We start from the raw sequence: 20,653 nt of genomic DNA, 5'->3' as shown, positions 1-20,653 counted from the left end.
CTGACCTTCTCTCAGACAAACTCACCCAGCTCTCCGTGCCCACCTCCATCTGTCAGTGGATCACTAGCTTCCTGACAGACAGGCAGCAGCTAGTGAGGCTGGGCAAACTCACATCCAGGACTATCACCATCAGCACTGGCGCCCCCCAGGGATGTGTGCTCTCCCCACTGCTCTTCTCTCACTACATGAATGACTGCACTTCAAAGGACCCCTCTGTCAACCTCCTGAAGTTCGCAGATGACACTACGGCCTCATCAAGGACGGAGACGAGTCTGCTTACAGACAGGAGGTTAAAGAGCTGGCTGTCTGGTGCAGTCTTAACAACTATATTACATCCCTACTGTGTTATTCCTATGTATGTCTGCACTATCATGTATGTCTGCACTATGTTTGTACTTTCTATTACACTGGAAGCTCCTGTCGTCAAGTCAAATTCCTTGTGTGTAAACATACTTGGTAATAAAGCTCTTCTGATTCTGATTCTTTGCCTTTGACTTTCTGAAAGAGCTTCTTGGCACTCTGTAAGGCTAATGTTGTTAAAGCTACCATTGTCTCTGCCTGTTTTCACTGATGCTGCCTTCATGTTCTACCAGAATAATTGTAAATAAGAATTATTTCCCTATTTTAGGGATTTTATTTCAAAATTGCCTATGAAAGCAATGTGAAGTCGGCTACTTGAGAGTTTCTGACATTTTCAGTGTGCGAGATAGGGCTGTCAAAATTTTTTTAAATGTTGAATATTCGTCAAATTTAAAATAAAAATCCACATTCGAATGCAAAAAAATTGCATTCAAATTTTAGGTGTGCGTCAGGCAGCCTTATCAGTTGCACACGAGATGCGATGACGATGTAAGTATCATTGCATTTTAATGCTTTTTTTTTGCCTATCCAGTTGAAGCCACTAGATGCGGCGCTGCCATGTTGTACATTCAAAATATTGCGGAAAAAGAGAATAAATGTGGAGATGATGTTGTTTATGTCAAAACTGAACCCAAGCCGATCACACGGAACGCATATGCATCGCATTTTCTAGAGGGACAGCTATCACCGTTGCACTCGCATCTCGCACAAAGGAGCCGCATGTTTAGAAAGCCATGTGAAATTAATGTAGGTGCATTTTCTAGAGGGACATCTATCACCGTTGCACTCGCGTCTTGCACAAAAGAGCCGCATGTTTAGAAAGCCATGTAAAATTAATGCAAGTTTAACTTTGAAAAAACATATCTCGAGAGGGTTTTTTTCCCCACCCCACTGCAACTCATGTTTTTAATTGAAAAATGTACTCTGTGTGATTGGCTTTCGGTCCTTTGTATTAATCTATGCATACATACATGATGCTGTTTTGTTTATAGTTGTTTAAGCAACTTAATTATAATTGGTTTATAAACATTATTTTAAACATTATGAACTTATTTTTCCACAGATAGTCATGTTATCTTATGCTTTGAATAAACGTTCATTAGTAATATTTTGCTTGATGCGCCCTCTTGTGGCCTCAGGAGAGAAGCCAAAAGCTTCTCTTCACCCTAACTAAAATTATACATTTTAAATTTGAATATAATTCGAATTTTAATAATATTTAAGTACAAAATTCGAATTTCGTTTTTCAGCCATTTTGACAGCCCTAGTGTGTGATTGTTTGTTGTTGCCGGTGTCCTGGCATTTTATCCTACCTGTCAGATTGTCCTACCAGGTCTTACTGCGCATCTGCACATCAATATTACATAATTGTTCTCATGCTGAACAACAATAATTACTGTATTTGCATTACTGTAAGGGGTAGGTTTAGTGTTGGGGTAGGTGTAGACATTAATAAAACACAATCTAATAGGCAGAAATTTATTGTTGTTGTTATTAATTTATTGTTGGTTTCCGGCCATAGCTGTATCCCTTCTAGCCACAAACCTGAACAACACATAATTACTGTATTTACATTACTGTAAGGGTACGTTTAGGGTTGGTGTAGGTGTAGACGTTAATAAACCATAATTTGACAGGTAGCATTTTTCGTTGTTGAATTGAACTACCTACTGTTTTAATGGTATGTAGCAAAATCTGACAGGGTAGCACAAATCGACAGAACACCGGTATGACAGAGCATGAGCTCTTGAAGCTCCGCCCTCTTCTGAAAAGAGCACCAGCTCATTTGCATTTAAAGGGACAAACACAAAAATGGCACATTTTGGCTCATACCCTAAAAGTGGCAACTTTAACAAGCCATAAAAAATGATCTGTGGGGTATTTTGAGCTAAAACTTCACATACACACTCTGGGGAAATCAGAGACTTATTTTACATCTTGTAAAAAGGGGCATAATAGGTCACCTTTAAGGTTTTGGTTTTAAGGTTAAGGTTTTTCAGACCCCAAATAAATAAGCCAAAGAAACCCAAACTCCATTAGGTGACAGAAATGGAGAAAAAAAAACCTCAAAAGAAACCAGTCTCAGTGGGGGACCAGGACTCTTCTGATCTAAATCAACAAACATTGTCAATTATAGTGCTGCATCACAAGTCAGTTCTGTGGGCTGAAATTATTCCAAAATTTTGCATCCAGCTCCTTCAGCCTACAGATAAGTATACATCAAATCTGAATTAGGTGGAAAATGGTGACCTGAATATGTCAGGTATTGCACTCACCTTAAAGGCCATAAACTTGTGGTACGGCTTTGGTGCCCAAGCATACACTTCCACTAAATTTTTCATGGCAATAACCAAGAACTTGATTCTTTCATATTTAACTAGAATGTGACAGAAAAAGAAATTTTATGATCATATCCTACAGATTCCAGTTGTACTAACCATGTCTGACAGCTGGAAACTTTCTTACCGACTTTGTAGTGCACACATCCCTCCAGCTCCCCCACTGTTGTCCAACCCTGTTTCTTTTCCACCTCAGGGTCATTATGCAGAATCTTGTTCCTCAGCCATGAGAGATAATAAACTCGCAGTTTGTTCTTCTTTCCTGTAAAAGGGTTATGATTATAAATAACATTTCAAATATTCACTAAAGGAACGAACAAGTATTTAAACATGCTCTGACAAGTCTGTCATATATTTTCCAACCTGATATTGTCACTAGAATATTAAGACCTTCAAGAACATCCATTTGTTGAAAACGGCGTCTGTTAATAAGTGGATAAACTTTCCCCTGCCCACTGCGATCAAGGAGCATGAGGCCACTTTCAGTTCCTACCAACAGATTTACTCCTACACAGGGAAATAAGGGAAAGAGAGAGTGATAAAAAATACACAATAAGCTGTTTATTTTCTGTATCCACATATCCTATGTCCAGTGGGCTATTACTGTGTACTACATACCCCAAAGTGCAGCACAGAGAATCTCAGAATTGAACCTCTTTTTGTATTTGCGGATTTCAGGTGTGTCACTCTGTGGGCGAGTGTTTACTGGGTTTACATTCACCACAGAGCCCTTACGGGATGGGTCCAGCAGACGTCCATCATTACTAAAGCCTGCTGAGAAAATATACTCATACAATCAGCTAGTGATTTAATTGTATTTAGCTAAAATATATTCATTAATAATTTAAACATATTTCATGTTTAAATGTTTTAAGAATTTAAATGTACTTCAAGTAAAAAAAAAAAAAAAAAAAAGTATTGATTTTTCATTAAAACACTGCAAACACTGGCTCTAAATTATAAATACACATGATTAGTGTTAGGCGATATGACCAAGTAGTTTTATATATCACAATATAATGATTTTTGCTATTTTATCTTTATCATCAAAAAATAAGAATAAAGATACAAATGAAAAACAGTGCTTTATGTTTTTACAGTAGGTCTATTTAATAGTAGCATTTAAGTAAAATAATAGAGAAATTGAATAATCTGTAGTGGTCCTCACAGGGCAGTATACTGGATTTTGGTCACATGACACTTCATTTAATAGCAAACTGTGCCTCTACTTTCTCACTTCCGGTCCACGTGAGACTCAGGAGTAGTGATGTCTGATTTAATTTATTTGCATACAAATAAATAGTATATTCAATATTAGGGGTGTCAAAAAAAAATTCGAATTTTGAATATTTGTCGAATTTAAAATAAAAATCCACATTCTTGGGCACAATTTTAGGTGTGCGTCAGGCAGTATTATCAGTGGCGCACGAAATGCGACGACGATGTAAGTGCCATTGCATTTTAATGCTTTTCCTGTTATTGGTTTTCAATTCCTTAAATCTTGCTTTTTCCAGGTGCCGGGAGATTGCTGGTTTGAATCCAGGATGGGTGTGAAGAGGGGGTAAGTTGTAATGGTTTAATGACTTGTTGTTAACTCCGGTAAAGTTGTGGTTGTTTTCTTGAAATTAACTTTGGGTATATTTGGGTTTGGAAATTGTATAAGGTAGAGTTTCTAATGAGAATCTCTCCCTTTTAAAGGGGGGAGGTGTTACGGTTTTGTTTTGGGTCGTTTTCTTTTGTTTTATAGGTTACCAGATAAGGATCTACACCTGTTACCAATTCGGGACTGTATTTAAGGTGTCTGGCCTTTGTTGGAGGAGAAGCTTTCATCCTTATCCTGCAGTTGTGCTCCGAAGCTAGACCTTCACTTTGTTTTCCGTTAATTGTTTGTTTCTCTATTGTTGTTCATTTATTATCTTTATTATTTATAATCATATGATTATTTATTATCATTTAAACCCCTGGACTTAAATACATATTTTCTTGTTAATATACTTTTGGACTTCGAACCAAAAGGACTTTTGTTGTTGCTTCCTTGAGTCGGATGTAACAATTGTTCAACTATCCAGTTGAACCCACTAGATGCGTTGTTCATTCAAAATATTGCAGAAAAAGAGAACAATCAATGCGGGGAAGATGTTTACATCAAACCCGAAAGTTCACACAGAACGCATATTTATAGAGGATATATATATATATAATATATATATTCTAGAGGGACATCTATCACCGTTGCACTCGCGTCTCGCACATGAAGAAAGTACTCTTTGTGATTGGTTTTTGGTCCTTTGTATTAAACTATACATAATACATGCATGATGCTGTTTTGTTTCTAATTGTTTATGCAACTTTATTAATTATATAAGGTTTATAAACATTATTTTAAATATTATGCACTTTTTTTCAAAGATAGTCGTGTTATTTTATTATGCTTTGAAGAAACGTGCATAATATTTTGTAATATATATATATATATATATATATATATATAATAATTACAAAATTCAAATTTAGTTTTTCAGCCATTTTGACAGCCCTATTCAATATAGCAGAATATCTATCGATAGACACTTTATATTGTCACCACAACATATATTGTCACAACAAGTCTTAGGTCTTGAAGAAATACTTGTCCATGACTTCAGAATGTCTTACCCATGTTGTTGAGGGAACTGCCACTGGAAGGAGAAATCTGTAGAAGACGTGGGTTGATAAATGGGGTAAAAGAGGAAGAAGACTTGTGTTTTTGCAGTGTGTTGCTGGAAGATTGTGTCTGGAATGAATAATACAAAAAATGAGACAAGAAATAGGGTAGAACAATTTAAGGTGATGCGTTTAAGCTTCTCATTTAAAATGTTGAAAGTGGTTACTCATAAAATAAGCTAAAATCTAGTCTCTAAATTATTTACTTAAAGTTCCTCATATCTAAACTTAACATGAAATTAAATGTAACTGATGCAAGTTATGTCAATTCAAAACCAAACATGATATTCTGGTAACTAAACGGGAAGTACAGATGGCATAAAAGTTAGAAGGTTAAAGATAAAAAAGTAAAAGCAACTGATAACAGTTCAGAACTTAAAGAGTCTGGGAAATCTTCAGACTCACAAGCACCTTTTCTTTTGATTTTTTGTGGTCAGGGATGTTTAATGCAATTTTTCTTCAGAAGTTAACATTTATAAAAACTACTCTATGTAATTGCAGTGAAACAAATATGAGTAAAGTTTGATGACAACCTTTGCGAGTTAAATTAGATAAGGTGTGTGTGGGGGGGGTTGTCAAACAGACATGCAGAATTTTACAACGGTGGGCACACAGCTGTCCTTTCGAACCTTGGGACCTAATCTTAAAAGCAAAGGTTTACATAAATGTGCCTATGAAGATGTGTAGTGTCCCAAATATCGTACTTGTTGTTTTTAGTGCCCAGTCATTGTACTGTAATGTTTCAGTTGTGTGTTATAGGCTAATGGGGGACCAAAAACAGGACAAAAAACAGCCTATTACTTCTAAATTATGTTTTTTGATGTAAAAATCATGTTAACATTATAAGTGGACCTCAGAGAACAGTATAAAATTAATATTAAAAAAAGCAGTTCATGATCCCTTTAAAACTTGTCTAATATTTTGCTAACATGTTTTAGCACATTCCTAGCATGTTTTAACATGTTGCTAGCATGTTTTTAACTTATTTTAACAGAAACACATGATGTAAACTAGGGATGTCAACGATTAATCTGCGTTCGATTAATTGTCGGTAAGAGATGCAATTGATTAAAGCCATCGATGGTCGATTAAGCGGTTTCATTTTGTGGTACCTGCGGCTCATGCGCAAAACACATGCAAGCGGCTGTGAGTTATGGTGACGGTGCTGGATCTTTCGCGAAATTAATTCACTAACGTACAATTACGTTTTTAATATGATCCAAACCTTAAAAGTACATTAAAACAGAAACAATACAAAGTTCTTTTGTACTGAAATGTAATAACTAAGTCATGTTTAATTATAATTTCCCCAAATATTTGGTTCATATCGGGCTCTGGGCTTTGACAGGGCTGCGGGACATGAGCAGGACAGATAAATATTAGGCTATATATAATTCTGTATAATATAATATAATAATATATAATATTAAAATAAACCTGCGAAAATTAGAGGCTGAGACAGTGAGGATTGGGGAAAAGAAACAATAAATAATATAAAAAATCATGGAAATTCATCACCAACCAGCAAAACAGAACACAAAGCTGTGTATGGCTTTAAATGTAGGCTATCAAACGGCATGAATCCAAAAGCATGGTTATGACAAAACATTTGCCTGCTAACCCATTATTTCTCTTATAAGCAAAGCTTTGTACCTCACTTGTGTCATAATACTTGCATTAAAATGTTTCATGTGAGCAGCTGTGTGTTTTGCCACAGCACTGCCGGTGGAAGCGGTTCTCTGACCGCACAGCATAGAAACATGCGCCACAGTTAGAAAGTGACAAAGAAAGTGAAAGTGACGTGACATGTGACCAAGTATGGTGACCCATACTCGGAATTAGTGCTCTGCATTTACCCATCCAAAGTGCACACACACAGCAGTGAACACACACAAACCGTGAACACACACCCGGAGCAGTGGGCAGCCATTTATGCTGCGGCGCCCGGGGAGCAGTTGGGGGTTCGGTGCCTTGCTCAAGGGCACCTCAGTCGTGGTATTGAAGGTGGAAGAGAGCGCTGTACATTCACTCCCCCCACCTACAATTCCTGCCGGACTTGAGACTCGAACTCGCAACCTTTGGGTTATGAGTCCGACTCTCTAACCATTAGGCCACGACTTCCCCCATTCATGACGTTTGGGATCATTTTAAATGCCAATAATGTCAATTGCAAACATTGCGATTGAGTTTTAAAATACAACAACGAGCACCATGAAACCATTTAAAGAGGCGCGTTCAACGTCTCCGTGACGGGATATGAAACAGCCAACAAAGTATAAATGATCCGTAACTACGGCGTGCTCTCTTCCATTTTCTCAAATGATCATAATCACATCTCATTTTACAGTCCTGCTACTAGCCTTTTCTTTAGAATAAAACCCCTTTAATTCGTGTGAAGAAGCTGGCATTTTTTTGAGTGGCATTTGCACATCCTGTCATGCCAGTGACTGTATGCCACTGCAATATGCATTTTGCAGTATTATGGTTAACAATTAATTGATTAATTGATCATTAATTTAAAGGCAGGGTAGGTGATTTGGTTAAAAAAATGTTTTATTATGCTGGTTGAAAGTCTCTTCACATCTCGATAGCACTCATTAAGTTAAGTGGTTTAAATGTATTATATGTATTTATATTGTCTGTGGAAGGCGTAGGACCCAAAAAACTTCGTACAATCAAAACATTCGGTCCGAACATTATGATAGGCTGTCCTGCCTGCCTGTCAAATATGTATTTGCACACCTCTGCGCACCCTGTTTGCGCAGACATGATACGTCATCAGCGCATTCCAGCAAGAATGAAAGGCGCTATTATTGTAATATTATGCGCTTTGTACTGTAAAGTTTTGTCACCGGTGAATGAGACGTGAAGTAATCTGACAGGGCTGCATTCAATCCTCCACCAACGCCATCTCTCGTCGTGTTGCAGGTTAGTCTCTGGTCTGCCTGAGCGCGTTCGTGTGTTTTGGGGGAGGCGTGGTTTGCAGCGTGATTACGCAGGGAGGGTGGGGATCTTGCTTTCAAAGCTAACGTGCTATCGCTAGTCTTTCCTAAATTGCCTACCGTATTCTTTAAACGACGATCGATCATGGAAATAATCGAAAAATTACATCCCTAATGTAAACATACAATCACAAACTGAAACTCTGAGTTGCCGCATGTACCTAACATTTTGTGATGTTGCTTCAACTTTGCTTTTCAAACTGGACGAACGAAATGGCTAAGAAAAAGGAAAAAATATCCAGTTTCCCCTTAATAATAGACACTATGACTACTATCATTGTTTTCAGTGATCTGCAACTTGCATATATCTGTTAACATATCAAAAAATGTGTTTTAGGGTTTCACGCTGCTTAACGATCCACTGCAGGGCCTCATCTGTGTGTTCCAGAATCTGGGACACTCTTTGCATCCCACAGTCAAGGGTGTAGAATTTAGTAGGGACGCTAGGGACATGTCCCTACCAATATCCAGCAACTACTAAATTGTCCCTAGCAATAATTTTGATCAAACAATTAAATATATGTATAGCCTATGTAACCACTGTTGTTGTGATTTAACACATTAATAAAACCTACTATGTACAGACAAGCAGAAGAGCCCAGAATATGAACTCAGCACACAGCACTATAAAGGCCCGTTCACACCAAGAACGATAACTATAAAGATAACGATAAATATATAGTTCTAAAAATCGTTATCAATATTAAAGAATAGCAGAGAGTCCACACCACAGCTATAACGATAAAGGCACAGAGAAACTATATCGTTGGAATCACTTTCAGAACTATTTTTTTCCAGCTGTTGAACGATACAAACATTGACAGCTGAGAATTTAAAGCAGCAGACGAGCGCGCACTTAGAATAAACAGACGATATCGTCCGCTGGTGTGGATGCTAATATCGTTATCTTTATAGTTATCATTCTTGGTGTGAACGGGGCTTAATGCTCTATCACTCTAAGGCTTATAATCAAAATTGTGTAATTATTGTCTGCTGAACATGCTAACATAAAAAAACACTCTCTTTATGAATCATGAGCATGTTGGCTACCATGGGGGGTTGCTGCTGACATGTCCCCACCAATGTCAAAAATCAAACCTACGCCCTTGCCCACAGTGCTTCAAATTCATCTGCTCATCTTTACCACAATATAAGTTTCGACCATAATCTTTACTGCAATAAGTAACTTTCAACCACACCAAGGAACAACATTGAACTGCCTGAAATCAAAGATGTTACTAATTGAAATCAAATTCAAACTGTATATTTCTCAATATCAACACAGTCGCTTAAATGACTAATAGTTACATTTGGAAAATGTTAAACTCACATCAGACTCTTTGGCAACCAACTACTGTTCCACTTAAGACAACTGATCTTCTCTACATTCACAGATTCCCTCTGATTACCAAGTGAGGCTTGCGACCTGAAATAAGCTAAAAAAAAAAATGCTAGAAACATGCACCGATGAAAGGTCTGTTGTGTACTGCACCATCAACTGTATGAAAAGCTGTTCTTTCAGTCTGACAGATATTCATTTTGCTCTTGCTATGAATAGACCCATCGCTTGTGATTTCTTGTGTTTGGTGGGAAAAGGACTTCACCTGCTACCAAGACCTCAAAAAATAATGGTTTTGTTAGAAGCAGTCAGAATAGTAGAGCCCACAGGAAGACAGCAGCAGAATTCAGTGCCAAGGGCAGGGGACATACCTCACTGACTATCAGCATGTCCATGGGAATCTGGGGGGACATGGATGGGCTGGCATGACTGGATGAGGGGGAGGATGAAGGGGAGTGATGGCTCTGCTGGATGAGATCAGGCAGCAGGTGAATGCGGCCTGCATAGCAGTTTCTCTCCTGGTGGCTTTGACTGTGTGAAGTGCTCAAACCTGGACCCAGACTGGGCCCGGGAATGGGACGCAACTGCTTTCTCTCAGCTATGCTCTGGAACCAAGAACAGGGACAGTTCAGTCTGAACTCAGCTAAAAAGAGAACGAGGGTCTGAGGGAAGGAATGCTGTATTCTGTAGAAGTCATCAGCTTAAACACTGTATTTGACTCATTTGTTTCTTATCTTGCCCTGCTCTAAATAGTACACCTTTTTTTTTTTTTTTTTTTAGACAAAACATAACCCAAAATAAAAAATCAGCACAGAAATGATGGGAAAAATATGGAACACATGAAGACAAAATATGTGATATGATATATGATATGAGACAATGAAATTGAGTTGAATTGAGAAAAATTGTTACAATACCTGTCTAACGATTAAAGTTACATCATTGCTAGGTGTGGTGGCTGGATCACTCTCTGATTCATCATGAATAAGCATGGTTTTCACTGACTCTGTTTCACCATTAGTCAGCTTTGATGAGCTGGAGAGGAAAAACAATTCATCTTAAGATTTGTGGTTTCCTGTATGGTTTCCCGAGTAGTGTTTTAATTAATGGGACTGTGTCACATACCATGTCCTTGAGTCCTCTGCTCCTGAAGTGGATTCATCACCCTGCTCCTGCTCCACCACATCATCATCATCTACATCTGAATCTAAATCTTCACTCGATGAGGAGTAATCTGTCACCTTATGATGAGGTCGCACATCTTCCACTGCACGTAGCTCCTTGGCCAGAGCAGTGAGATCCTGGAGGTTTGGGAAAAGTTTACATGTAAGAGTCTTTGTCAACAGCACTCTTAAATTGATTCCTCTCTTTCTTTCACACTGAAAAGTTGTATTTATTGCAATAGGCTCATTCCGTGCCAAATCAACCAAATTTCAGAAACTTCCTTAGTTTGCTAATATTTTTTCTGAAGAAAGATATACATGTATAGTGATGAAATCCAAAATATTAAATGTCATGGATGAATATTTACTGAGTAATCCACTATTTTGTAGAGGGGGGTCAAAATGGCAATTTTCACCTGAGATTCAGAGCCAAATTACAGGGGGGTAAAAATGACTTCAGAAAGATGGCAGCATCATAAGGTTACTTTTACACAGAGATTTGTAGTTGTATTAGTAAAATCGGTTGACTTTAGCAATCTTTGTTACATTATGTGCCAGTGATGACCATTCAAAAATGGGGAAGTGGCACTTTTCAAGTTTTTACTCCAAAGTTTGCAAGCCTGTAACTCAAGAAGTATTAAAGATATCATAATGTCCTTTTAGATGTTGGGTGTCAACAAACTTTCCTTTTGGCATCTTCATTTTTAAGGCCCTATATGGTTCGGTTCCAGAGATATTGGAATTTCAATATGGCTCCAGGGGTAAATCATTAAACTGTACACATTTTCAATGGTAAAAAAAATCCAATGTGGGTCAATTTGCAAAAATATGATGCTTCTTTTCTTTTAAAGAGAAAGAATGTCTGAAAAACAAATGTTGTTTCCTTCCGTCAAAACAACTGCGTTAAACATACCTGTCTGAATGCCATAAATGTTCTTTTTCCAAAGTTTGCGTGCATATAACTCAAGAAGTATTAAAGATATTGTCATATGATTTTATATTGTAGTTCTTAATAAACTGTTCTTTTTGAATCTTCATTTTCAAGGCCCTGCATCATTCAGTCCCAAAAATATGGGGATCTCAATGAGGCTCCATTTTCAGATTGTTGAATATTCTCTATTTTCAAGCATTTCAGTGCTTGAAAACCAAATGTTGGTCACTTTATGTACAGCTGATACTCATTGTATTTCAAGTGTAATGTCTGTAGAATAAGTAATGCTGAAACTAGAAATGTATCTTGTTTCCCTCTATCAAATCAATTGTTTTCTTTTGGAATCTTAATTTTTAAGGCCCTGTATGGTTTAATCCCAGAGATATTGAGATCTCAGTGCAGCTCCATGTCCAAATTTAGTATCCTACCCATTTTCAATTGTCAAAAATCAAACATGGTTTTGTGTTTATTTTGTCATCACTGTTGACAATGCAAATAATAACAGTAACCCAGGGTTTAGGAATGTACAGTGTGACACGTGAAAGTATGAATGACCAGGATTAATTGGGATTAATTGTTAACTCTAGGTAAAGTATGAACAGTGTGAAATGCAAAATAACATTAGGGTTTAGAATTACCCAGTGTTAATTATTTCAAGTGTAAGAGGCCTTCAGTGTTTGAGGTACTATCAGTGATTCTGCAAAATATTTCCTTTAGCAGTAGATATTACTTCGATCTATAACTGCTTCACATTTTATAACAATAAAAAGAAAAAGAAATTCAAATAATTAATCCAGCTGGGGTAAAGTTTGGTTTATTGATGTGAATGCAATGTGTGGCAAAAGCAACCACACTTCTCTATGAGGCGTGGGATTTTATTAAAACGTTACAATACTGCATGCTTAAACTCTTGGTAGCTTCAGAAGCTGTTAAACTGAACAAAATCCCTTCTTCCAAATACCCCTGATTCAAATATAGAATCTTATGAATAGACTACAGAGAGCAAGGTAATGTGCCTCATCTTGACCATTTCAGTGAATTTTTAGCACTGTGTTCTATACATATTGTTTTGATAGAGGGAAACAAGATACAATTCTAATTTCAACATTATTTATTCTTCAAATATTGTTTTTTAAATTAAATAAGTATCGGCTGTATACAAGTGTGTGAACAACATTTGGTTTTCAACCACTGAAAATGGGTAAAATTCAACAATCTGAACATAGAGCTTCATTGAGATCCCCATATCTCTAGGACTGAACGATGTAGGGCCTTGAAAATTAAGATTCCAAAAGAAAAGTTCATTAAGAAATAAAATCTAAAATCATATTGTGATATCTTTAATACTTCTTGAGTTAAAGGCACGCAAACTTTGGAAAAAGAATATTTATGGCACTCAGACAGGTATGTTCAATGCAGTTGTCCTGACAGAATGAGATACATCTATATTTTCAACATTATTTGTTTTTCAGACATTCCTCTTTAAAAGAATATAGTCTCATATTTTTGCAAATTGACCCACATTGGGTTTTTGACCATTGAAAATGTGTACAATTTAACGATTTACCCCTGGAGCCGTCATTGATATTTCAATATCTCTGGAACCGAAACATGTAGGGCCTTAAAAATAAAGATGCCAAAAGGAAAGTTTGTTGAGACCCATTAACTAAAAGGGCATTAAAATAGCTTTAATACTTCTTGAGTTACAGACATGCAAACTTTGGAGTGAAAACTTGAAAAGTGCTCTTTCCCCATTTTTGAATGGTCATCATTAGCACATAATGTAACAAAGACTGCTAAAGTCAACAGATTTTACTAATTGAACTACCAATCTCTGTGTAAAAATAACATTATGATGCTGCCGTCTTTCTAAGTCATTTTTTTACCCCCTTGTAATTTGGCTCTGAATCTCAGGTGAAAATTGCCATTTTAACCTCCCTCTACAAAATAGTGTATTACTTAGTAAATATTAATCCATGACATTTAATATTTTGGCTTTCATTGTGTGCATTGAATTTATTTAATACACGAGTTTCACAATTTAAGTTGAATTACTGAAATAAATGAACTTTTCCACAACATTCTAATTTATTGAGATGCACCTGTACATGTCTACCTTTGTTCAGAAAAAATATTAGCAAAATCAAAAATTTGAGCCGGGGAAATCTGGTTGAGTTGACACGAAATGACTCAATAATAATTTGTAGATTACTCAGCCAGTCAATAACATAGTGCAAGGTAGTGGCAATTCAGGAATGTTGATAGGGCCTAAAGATGCGTCAGTATGGAAGTTCTAAGAGGCCATGCATTATTTTTTTCTTTATTGTTTTCTCGTAATCACAATTTTCTCGTGATCACGACATAAAAGTTGTTTTCTCATAATCACAACAATTTTCTCGTGATCCCGACTTATTTTTCTCGTGATCTCGGCATAACAAAAGTTGTTTTCTCATTATCATTACTTATTTTTCTCATGATCTCGACATAATTAGTTCTCCAAGTTACATAACTGCAGAGGGCCATCTTCGTGATTGCTATAATTTGTGTAGTTCATTACTGACATTATTAAATATTAAATTCTTGAATAAATATGATCATTTTGCTTGAAAGTTGAAAGATCATTATTGTTATGTTATTACTGCTGCATGTCTCATCACAGTTTCACATTTACAATGACATATTTGTAATCTGTGTTCTTATTTTTAACCTTTATTGATAATAAATGTATATTGATCAGACATGTGTATCATTTAGTTCAGTGATTTTATAGCCTACAGTGTTGTAGCCTAATCTTTTGTATTTTCTATATTTCTTTGTAGGAAACCACACACACAATCACACATAAACACTCTTCTCAAACAGCAACCCAAGCTTGTATCGCACATGATATCACAGCCTATCCTACATGACTAATAAAAATCAAACAAATTATAATATATTATTATACATAATTTTATTTCAAACGCATGAGGAAAATAAAGTGAGTTGAATCCAAGCAGCTTAAGATTTTTAGAATAGGATAGTTCTTCTCTGTATTCTTCTGCCTGCGCTTGCGGTGTTGAATGCTTTGTTAGACCTTTTAAGAATGTTAATTACACAAATAAAATGTTTAGCGTAGCCTAACTCTGGAAAAATAAGCAGTGTTTGATTAGCCTACTTTTATTTTATTTATTGCAGACGTTATTTGAAGCAAATTTTGCTGAAATATCCACAAGAAATAGTATAAAAGCACACTGTTATCTGTCGAGATGCGCCTCAAAGGGGACATTCTTAATGCTTAACATGGCTCAATGCATTAAGTGAGTGTAAAACACCAAACTCAGTAAACACATTATTAATAAATTATACTGTGTACAGACGAGTCCAGGATGCAAACGCAACTCATTTTTCTTATAATGGTTTTCTATGGGCAAAACGTTTAACACGTTAGACGCATTGCGCTCTTATTATGGGCTCATTTGTTTGTAGAACAATGTACATAGAATGCTTTATTAATGATGTGTTTACTGAGATAGACCTTTTAAAAACACTGCCTTAACACATTAAGCCATGTTAAGTGTTGTCCGTATGTTATTCTATGGGAGGAAAACACTTAACGTGTAACTAAATGCATTGTGTTCTTATTATGGGCTCATCTTCTTGTCTGTACATAGTATGAATTACTAATAATGTGTATACTGAGTTTGGCCTTTTAAAAACATTCTCAATTAATGCATTAAGCCAGGATAAGCATTATAGAATGCCCCCGTCAAGGATGCGTTCGTTATTATACCAACAGTAGACTCATGATGCATTGTTGTTGTTGTTTTTTTTTTTTAAATCAAACAATCATTGAGTACCTTTACATGGACAAAACAATCCGATTTTAACACGATTAAGACAATACTCTGATTGAGAATCTACCATGTAAACAGAGATGTTTGATTATCTTAAAGGGGTCATATGATGCGATTTCAATTTTTCCTTTCTCTTTGGAGTGTTACAAGCTCTTCTTGGTGCATAAAGAAGATCTGCAAAGACTAAAGTCTAAAGTATTTACAACACTGTTCCAGAACACTTCAACCCAAATATTCAGATGTGTGCAGCACATTTTATGGAGGACTGTTTACTGATCCTGGTAGAGTAGACTACAATGCCGGCTGTTCTGACTCACAGATTGTAAGTAAGTTTTTTTATATTTAAAGAGTTTTTATATTTTATATTTAAAGCGAGTTTTTTGGGCAGTGTAGAGTAGGGCTTGTTGTTTGTCATTTCTCCGATCACAAATGCAGACATGGTTTTATGTTTACGCGGCGCGATGCAACGCAACGCGTAAAAAGACAGTATAAGTCATTTAAATCCATAATTATGTCCCGTGATTCGTACGGACCAAGCCCAACAGTTCGGCACGCATGTGATGCGCGGATTAATTGCAAAATGTAACCATAATAGAGTGAAAGTTTATCAATTGTACGTTTACACACGCAAGCGATTTTAAACCATTCTAGCGAAAGAAAAGGCGAAATGGAATTTGATTAGTTACTCGTGCGCTGTTTTCTATCACAGCCGCATAAACATGAAGCTCACACACGCAGAGAGGCGCGTTTGACTGCACGGGAACACCGAACTGAACCATCTTTCCTATCTCATTCACTCCTTGCCTTTAAACAGACGCATATACACATACAATTATGACAAAATACCGATTTCGACAATCATTGTGGCAAATGCAGTCTGTTGTGTCTTAAGTGAATGAGAACAGCTGAGAAAGAAATCGGATGTGTATCATTAGGCTATACTGGATCCGTGCATCAGTTCTTAAAGGGGCAGCAGCCTAATAATACCTGCTGCTGTCATTATGCTCATCAAACCACAAAACACGTTTTTGACAAAGATGAATCTATTTTTTAATTTATACAGTTAACACTATGCAGTTTTATTTTACACTTAATTATTACATTTCTTTATCTAAATACTACCGACCTTATTTGTAACATTGTTCTGTTGTATTTATCTATGCTTGTAATTTGTGTAGCCTATTTGTTCTTATTTTTACTGGCTGTTCACTTGTCTCTTTAAAAATGTTTGAACTTTCTTAGGCTAAGAGTTTCTGCAGTAGTATCGTACTTATGGAAAGCAAAGTTACATCGATTTTTTTTTCTTGCTGATCCGAAAAACGATCCGATCCGTGGCTCAAAAACTGTAATATGATCTGAACCGTGAGATTTGTGATCCATTGAACCACTAAAGACATGTGGAGTATTCCTACTTTAGTCGCATTACTGAAGTGCAGTATAGACATGAAAACACCTTAATCAAATTATTACCGTTGTGTAGGACATTTCACCGCATTTTGCGACAGGATACACACACGGCATTGGTCAACCGTTTGATGGCAAATGAAGAGCATCAACACCATCATCGTCTGTATGCACGTACAAATAATTAACTGCACTTGAATCTTTCATAAAATTAAAAATGAAACACCCAAAACTGTACATGGCATTATCACGAAGACGAACTATATGTTTATAGGTGAAATTCCGGAGGGAATGTCAGATGGCATTACGTGGGGACGTAATTACGTGCACCATTAATCAATCTATGTACTATAACATGTAAAACAGGAACATGCAAGGAATATTCTAAAAGCAACTCATGTAAACACCATAATCATAATATTGGCTTATTTAGAATAGGGTAAATAATTAGATTACTGATGTCCATGTAAACGTAGTCAGTGTTATAGGAACCACTTTTGTTATGTCAAGATCATGAGAAAACAACTCTTGTTATGACGAGATCATGAGAAAACAACTCGTTATGTTGAGATCACAAGAAAATTAAGTTGTGATCACGAGAAAACAAGAATAAATTACAATAATGCATGGCCACTTAGAACTTTTGTACGTCACTAGGTACGTTTACATGGACACTTTTTGCTTCCATCGGAATGAATTCATTCTGATGGACGAATCCGAACGTAGTGTTTACATCAACACTAAATAAAGTGATCGGGTTGCTGTGAGCGTTTATGTCACATACTTCTGATCGGATTTAATCTTTTGACTTGAATATATACAACATGAATATATACAACAGTTTCCCACTGTTGTCGCATACTGTTTTAAAAAGCACACTTGATATTTATCTAACGTTACTTCGGGTCCTAATAAGGCGACGACGACCAGCAGATGAACTGTTGTGCAGTGCTGCTTACTTTAGAAAGCAGTAAAAGTGCCCCTCTCCGCACACAAAACCAGTTGTCTGTGGAAGAGAGTCCTAAACAAGGACTGGTGGGACGTTGTGCTGCTCCACTTCACAAACGCTGAGTGAAAGCAGAATATTAGAATGACTGGACACTTTATTCACCAAAGAGCAGCTCGTTCCGTGCATCATACGTCATTACGCTATTTTTATGTCACTGCACATGCGCAGTATTTTCCATTTTCGGTTTTCAATCCGATCAAGTGTTTACATGTCCTCTCGCTCAGATTACAAAAGGAATAAACCACCCCTTACAATCCGATCTCAATTTTAATCAGATCTGGCCAATTCAATCCGATTGACGTGGTTACATGTGACTTTTTTATTCCGATTGTGCTTCTAGTCCTATTACAATCGGATTATTAGGGTCCATGTAAACGCAGCTAGTGTAACAAAAAAAAATAAAATAAAAAAAAACCCCCCGCAAATCAACATCTCAGCAAAGTCCCTTTAAGGCAAGTCATTTCACTCGGTGGCCATCTTTGAAATACCTCTCGGGCATGCAAGTGAAGCTCCTATATCTTTGAATGGGGAAACATAAAACTCTCCAAAACGGTTCACCAAGCTTACGATTCAATTTCATATTTGAAATCACCAATGAAATCTGACAACAACTGCCTCATAATTGTTATTTCTTATGCTCAAATATCATAAAAAAAAAATCGTATTTTTCAGGCTAGAGCAGCCAATGGGCATACGCAGTCATGAGCGCAAGTTGACGAACGCTGCCTGTTTCAATAGGAACCGGAGCTTCTGACGGCAGCTGCAGTGGCCAGTAGTCATGCCAGATAACTTTACAAATCAACGATTGGCGCTCTCATTTAGAAGGCGGGGCTTATTCGCCATATTGGGCGTTGCACTTTGTCTTCCTATATATAAAGTCTTTGATCTCAGTCTCTGCACTGCAACTTGACATGCCTTGCCAAAAAATAAAATAAACTTGGAAAAAAACAAGGGCTTAACGTGAGGTCTAAAAGTTTATATAAAAAAAAGTGGTGTTCCCTTGAACAGAAAATGTACAGCTATTCAAAAAGATCCAAGTGCAGTAAAATCAAATATCTTAATACAATATGTCATACCTGTAAACTCACAAGAAGTCAAAGAGGTGACATAGTTCGGAATATCGGTATATAATATTCCATCATGTAAGCAAAGTTACAGCATTTACAAGGTGTTTGGTCTGTGCGTAGCCATGATTTAGCTCGTAGTCAGAGCGGCTATCTGTAGCCCACTTATAGTCAAACCTGATTCACTGTAGTTTTTGGCCAGGCAGCGCATGAGATGGTTGATATCCCATCATGTTCGCAGTGTCAATAATATCTACAAAGATATAAGTGTCATTTCATGACATGGTCTATATGTAGCCACGACTTAACTCTAAATTGGACGGGCTACGTGTAATCTGCTTTTAGCCCACCTAGCGAAATCGAGGCAATCTGTGGTCTAATTTTAACGGCTTGGCTATAGCCCTATACCAGTAACCAGACCAGCGATGAGCATAGCCAAAATAGCCTTAAAATCGTTTACATGTAATTTTCGCCCATGCAGCTTCTTATTAAATGCAAGTAAACTTTTGAAACATTTAAATTAGCATTATTTTATATTTTATTTAATTATTTTACAGCATTATTAAATATAGCATTATTTATTATGCCAAAAATAATGCTAATTTAAATGTTTCAAAAGTTTACTTGCATTTGATAATATGATGTCATGCATCCCCACAAGCTGTTAAATGTTACATTCATACACATTAAATTATATTATTGATATTCGGCTGTCTTTCATTTTAGAAATAAAAATGCAATTCCCAACCGCTAGATGGCAATTGTAGCCCTACTGAGACATGACTACTGGCAACGCGAGACATGAGAGTTAGAGATCAGTGTTGTGTTTTGAATTTTGTTTTTACACGAGAGAGCACTAAGTTTACCTGTCAGAGAGCAAACAACAAACGATAAAGGACATTCCTACTTGGTCTTGTAAGTATCTGTGTTTTCGTTTTGACATGTGTTCATTATTTATCTATATTATTTGTTATCATGTTTAGGAACCTTGACATGTTAGTGAAGGGAGCAGATCGTAGTTGATCGTGATCCGTGACTAGACCCCGGTTCTGCACGCATGTGTTCAGAGGATTAATTGCAAAATTTCATAGAGTAAAAGTTTTATCATTTGTATGCGTTTACAAACTCAATCGATTTTAAAACAGCGCAAGAAGAGGTGAAAGAGCAAACAACAGAACAAACACAGCTTTGACAAAGGTTAATCCATATTCATTTATACAGTGAACACACTCAGAAGAATTGGAGAAACTGAGAAGGAGTTTCAACATCTGGAAAAGCGGAAAAGATCCGGGCAGCAATGGTAAAAAACAAACAAAAAAACACCCCAAAACAACATTTCCTCACTAAAGCTCTCATCTTTGACAAAGTCCATCATTTATTTTAATTATTATATTGAATTTATGACTGAACAATGGCTTGTTAGATACAGAGAGAGCATGAGCTAATTGAATAGAATATCTTTGTCATTGTACAAGTAACGTTACAATAAGATTTATTTTGAAA

The 20,653-nt window shown here is 36.5% G+C and overlaps 1 protein-coding gene across 3 annotated transcripts in view; it reads right to left on the bottom strand.

Annotated features, from left to right (window-relative positions):
- LOC107668172 (mitogen-activated protein kinase kinase kinase kinase 4-like) overlaps positions 1–20,653 on the bottom strand; it is a 49,378-nt gene that overhangs the window by 5,518 nt on the left and 23,207 nt on the right. The window contains exons 8-15 of one of the 3 annotated variants that reach the window (XM_016459970.1): positions 10,869–11,044; positions 10,661–10,778; positions 10,115–10,348; positions 5,355–5,472; positions 3,318–3,473; positions 3,063–3,206; positions 2,827–2,961; positions 2,637–2,737 (exon numbers count right to left, since the gene is read on the bottom strand). In XM_016459970.1, coding sequence (XP_016315456.1) covers positions 2,637–2,737; positions 2,827–2,961; positions 3,063–3,206; positions 3,318–3,473; positions 5,355–5,472; positions 10,115–10,348; positions 10,661–10,778; positions 10,869–11,044 — 1,182 coding nt within the window. The remainder of the gene's footprint in view (positions 1–2,636; positions 2,738–2,826; positions 2,962–3,062; positions 3,207–3,317; positions 3,474–5,354; positions 5,473–10,114; positions 10,349–10,660; positions 10,779–10,868; positions 11,045–20,653) is intronic. The other 2 variants (XM_016459971.1, XM_016459972.1) reach the window with 2 other exon arrangements.

This window comes from Sinocyclocheilus anshuiensis, unplaced genomic scaffold (genome assembly GCF_001515605.1).
Source record: "Sinocyclocheilus anshuiensis isolate Anshui unplaced genomic scaffold, SAMN03320099.WGS_v1.1 scaffold3332, whole genome shotgun sequence".
Classification (NCBI taxonomy): Eukaryota; Metazoa; Chordata; class Actinopteri; order Cypriniformes; family Cyprinidae; genus Sinocyclocheilus; species Sinocyclocheilus anshuiensis.
This window is presented reverse-complemented; position numbering and strand designations above follow the sequence as displayed.